General features: G+C 22.2%; 1 protein-coding gene across 1 annotated transcript in view; it reads right to left on the minus strand.

Moving 5' to 3' along the window:
- The window catches only part of LOC106792140, a 22,824-nt gene extending 21,567 nt beyond the window's left edge, over window positions 1-1,257 (minus strand). Inside the window, exon 1 of the mRNA XM_014758322.1 lies at window positions 914-1,257. Within this exon, the coding sequence (XP_014613808.1) occupies window positions 914-919 (6 nt within the window). The 5' untranslated portion in view covers window positions 920-1,257. The remainder of the gene's footprint in view (window positions 1-913) is intronic.
- Between the last annotated feature and the right edge of the window lie 2,453 nt (window positions 1,258-3,710).

A 3,710-nucleotide genomic window follows, 5' to 3' on the forward strand; every position in this document is an offset into this window, starting at 1 on the left:
AAATTTATTTCTTATTTTAAAAAAATAATACTAATATCTCTATGTTAAATAGATATATATTAATCATTGAATTTTCTTTCAAGGGAATTATGGGAAAAATCAAATTCTATCAAGTTGACATTCTAATCGATAAACGCATATTGCGCGTTGTGAATCTAACGATTTCTAATATTTCTTGGCATGGTAATACAATCGTTACATTTTCTATGGGTTAAGAAAATAAATAAAGAAATAAAATAAAATAAAATAAAGAAAATGTAATGAAAAGAAAAGAAATTAAAACAAATGAAAAAAAAAAAAAACAGTTCGTACATTGTGTTTTACGAATAAAAAAAAAATGATTATTTTCAACTGAATATAACATTAAAAGGCGCGCACATCGGTGACGAGATTAAAGGTAACTTTCTCATCGATTTTCAGTGTTCAAGGGTCAACGACGTATTACGTTCATAAAACTATAATATTCAAAAAAATACATTTTACAAAGTAACACTAATCTTCTTGAAAATATTATTTACACACACACCCCCGTGAAAATAATAGAACAAATATTGATTATTAAAAAATAGAGAAAAAAAGAAAACACGATACGAAAATCAATCGTGTTAAAATTATTTATAATCATAATACAATAATAATATATACGTAATATTAAATCAATTAAATTCTAATTATAATATATACATTTATTAAATTGAAAAACACAATGAAAAAAAAAATAATACTTAATACTTATTATTCTCACATGAATCTGTTAATACACACAAGGACACAGAAACGCCCACATGATAAAACCCAGCAAGTAGAACCAGTCGATATCAGAGAAGGTAAGATGGGAAAGAGAGAGAGAGATAGAATGAGTGAAGTGAGAGAGAGAGAGAGAGAGAGAGGGGAAAAATCTTGGTATACTTACGTTCATGTTTTAAATACAGCTGACAGTTGATACACGAAACACTCACTTACACAAATTATACGACATATTGATAACATTTCGTAAAACATTTTATTTCACTGACATGCAGCAACATTTTTCCCATTTTTCCCATTTCTCCCATTTTTCTTTTTCTTTCTTTTTCTTTTTTTTTTTTTTTATATTCGTGGATTAATATTAATATTATTATTATTATCGAATTATTCACATGATAGAGGTAACTTAGTAAGGAAAATTCCTTACCCTGGGAAATGCTTTCGAGAACGTGTATTCTCTCTGAGTAAACTCTGGTGAGAGGAGGAAAGAGAGTCCCTCCCTGACTGCAACTACCCTCTTGTTTAATACCAAACGCGCATGCCTAGATTTCGGGTTGATAATGTTTTTCGGCCCCACTAAAGAAAGAAAGAAAAAAAGTAAGAAAGAAAGAAGGGGTGGTTTGCACGATCACGTTTTCTTACGATTATTCTATATATATATATATTTGTTTTTATATAAATCTTATAAAAATCTTCTTTTTTTTCTTACCCTTAATTTTCAACCCCTTTTATATATATATATATATTTTTTACGTTTTATTTAAAACGTTACGAAAGTTACGATTAAAAAAAAAGTAATATCAAGAAATTGATAATTATTATAAAATATAATTGTTATGTGTTTTCATATTAAAATGAATAATTATTTATATCTCGGTGTGTTAAATTATATATTTCTTATATGTAATATATCTGTTGGTAATTTATTGAAAATTATGATAATATTTTATTTCTTTTATTTTAATTTATCATTTATTTAAACAAATATCAATTATATATTATGGAAAAAAAGTTTATACAATATTTAATATAAAATACTTTAGTTTTACAGATTCTTATTTAATTAAATATTGTTTCAGTTCATTTAATAAAAAGATATCCTAAGTGGATGATATAAACATAGAGAGAGAGATATTTATTTTTTAATATTATAAATAAGATTGTTCCTTTTTGTTTTGTTATAATTTTACTATTTTATTTTAACTTCTCTTAAAGGTGGCACGAAATAGTGTCGCGATTACAAGACGGCTTTATATTGATTTTTCTAGCTTTGATGTTTCGAAACCGGAAGTTCCTACTTCTTCGTATACTTTGATTCTTTTTTTATATCACAAGTAGATACGAGATATAATTATAATTGAAAAAAAAAAAGAAATTTTAAATTGTATACATTTGTCGAGAAATATTTTCTTGTATAATATATAATAAAATTCAATTTTATATAATGAGAATAATTATCACACGCTTATATTTAATTTAATTTCTATTTTTATTATAAAATTAACACATAATTTAATTAGAATTTGATATATTTCAAATAATAATTATAAATATTTAATGTTTGTTAGAGAAAAGAAGAATATTATGATATTTAACTTTTTCTTTTCAATTTCAAAGACGAAGTGCAAGTATCGATTAATCGCGATATGTATAACATCGACGCTGATTGGTTGACAAAATTAACGATTTCTTACCGAAAAATTTGAATTTCTTAATTGTATGTAGTGATTATCAATCTTCGTGACAAGAAATTAAATCTCATCTATTTCCATTGAAATTTATTAATTTGAAGGTAAGATTAATTAAAAATTAATCATTAAATAACAATTATTTATATGTGATAAGAATAAAAAAGAATATATATATATGAAATAGAAGAATTTCATAAGTATGGGATAATGTAACCTAGAAAAAGAAATGTCTCTTTAGTTTACAAAAAAATGTTTTATTTTATATTATTTTTATATATAATTAATAATCTTGATAGAAAAAAAAAAGTGAAATCATTAAATTTGTTATTTTATATGTTTCTATAACAATATAGGTTCAAATGAATTAACTATAACATTAAGTATTTGTAAAGTTTAATTTTTATTTGTACTAGTACTCTTTTCATTGATATTTTCATTTTTGGATACAAAATAAATAATTATATAAAAAATATAAATCTCCTCTAATAATTGGTATATTATGAATAAATTATAATTTTTGCATATTACACAATTTAGATATTTATAAAAAAAATCTTTTGTATAATATAATATTTTGTAATCTAAAAAGTTATTCTTGTTATTATAATTATTTTGAAATATTCATTTATATTCTTTTCTTTTATCTTTTCTTTTTATCTATACCGTACTAGTAGTTATTTACAAAGTTTACAAATATATTAAAACATTGTGCGTTTTATTTCCTTAATATTTAATATATGAAACTATATTTATAGAATGACTTCTATAGAGGAACTGATTTATTAAATTATAAGAATTACGTGAATATATACTTTTGTGTAATTCTTCATTAAAATTAACATTGAAATGGAAAAATCTATATTATAAATAAATTATAAGGTTAGCACTATTAATTTGTAGTTCTAACATCAAGCTACAATTATAAACTTATTAAAATTATGTTTTATAGAGAAATAGATACTAACTTCGAGTTCTACATTTATTCTTTGATGTCGTAGTATTTTTTTAGTATCCCATTGTGTATCGGTTAATTATTTTTTGTTTATATATGCACACATATGTAATGCAATATATATATATATCATTTCCAGATATATCAAATTAGTTTGCCAGAAGTTCCAAATTTTTATCGCATAATCATATTTTTTATATATTTCATATATAATTAAAATAATATTTTATAATAGAATTGTGAAAAATAAATAGAGATATGTTAAATCTTTGAAAATTTTCTTTTAGAGAAGAAAAAAAAAATAAATAAAAAAAGACAAT

This window comes from Polistes canadensis, unplaced genomic scaffold (genome assembly GCF_001313835.1).
Source record: "Polistes canadensis isolate GaletaPanama2010 unplaced genomic scaffold, ASM131383v1 scaffold_383, whole genome shotgun sequence".
In the NCBI taxonomy this organism is placed as follows: domain Eukaryota; kingdom Metazoa; phylum Arthropoda; class Insecta; order Hymenoptera; family Vespidae; genus Polistes; species Polistes canadensis.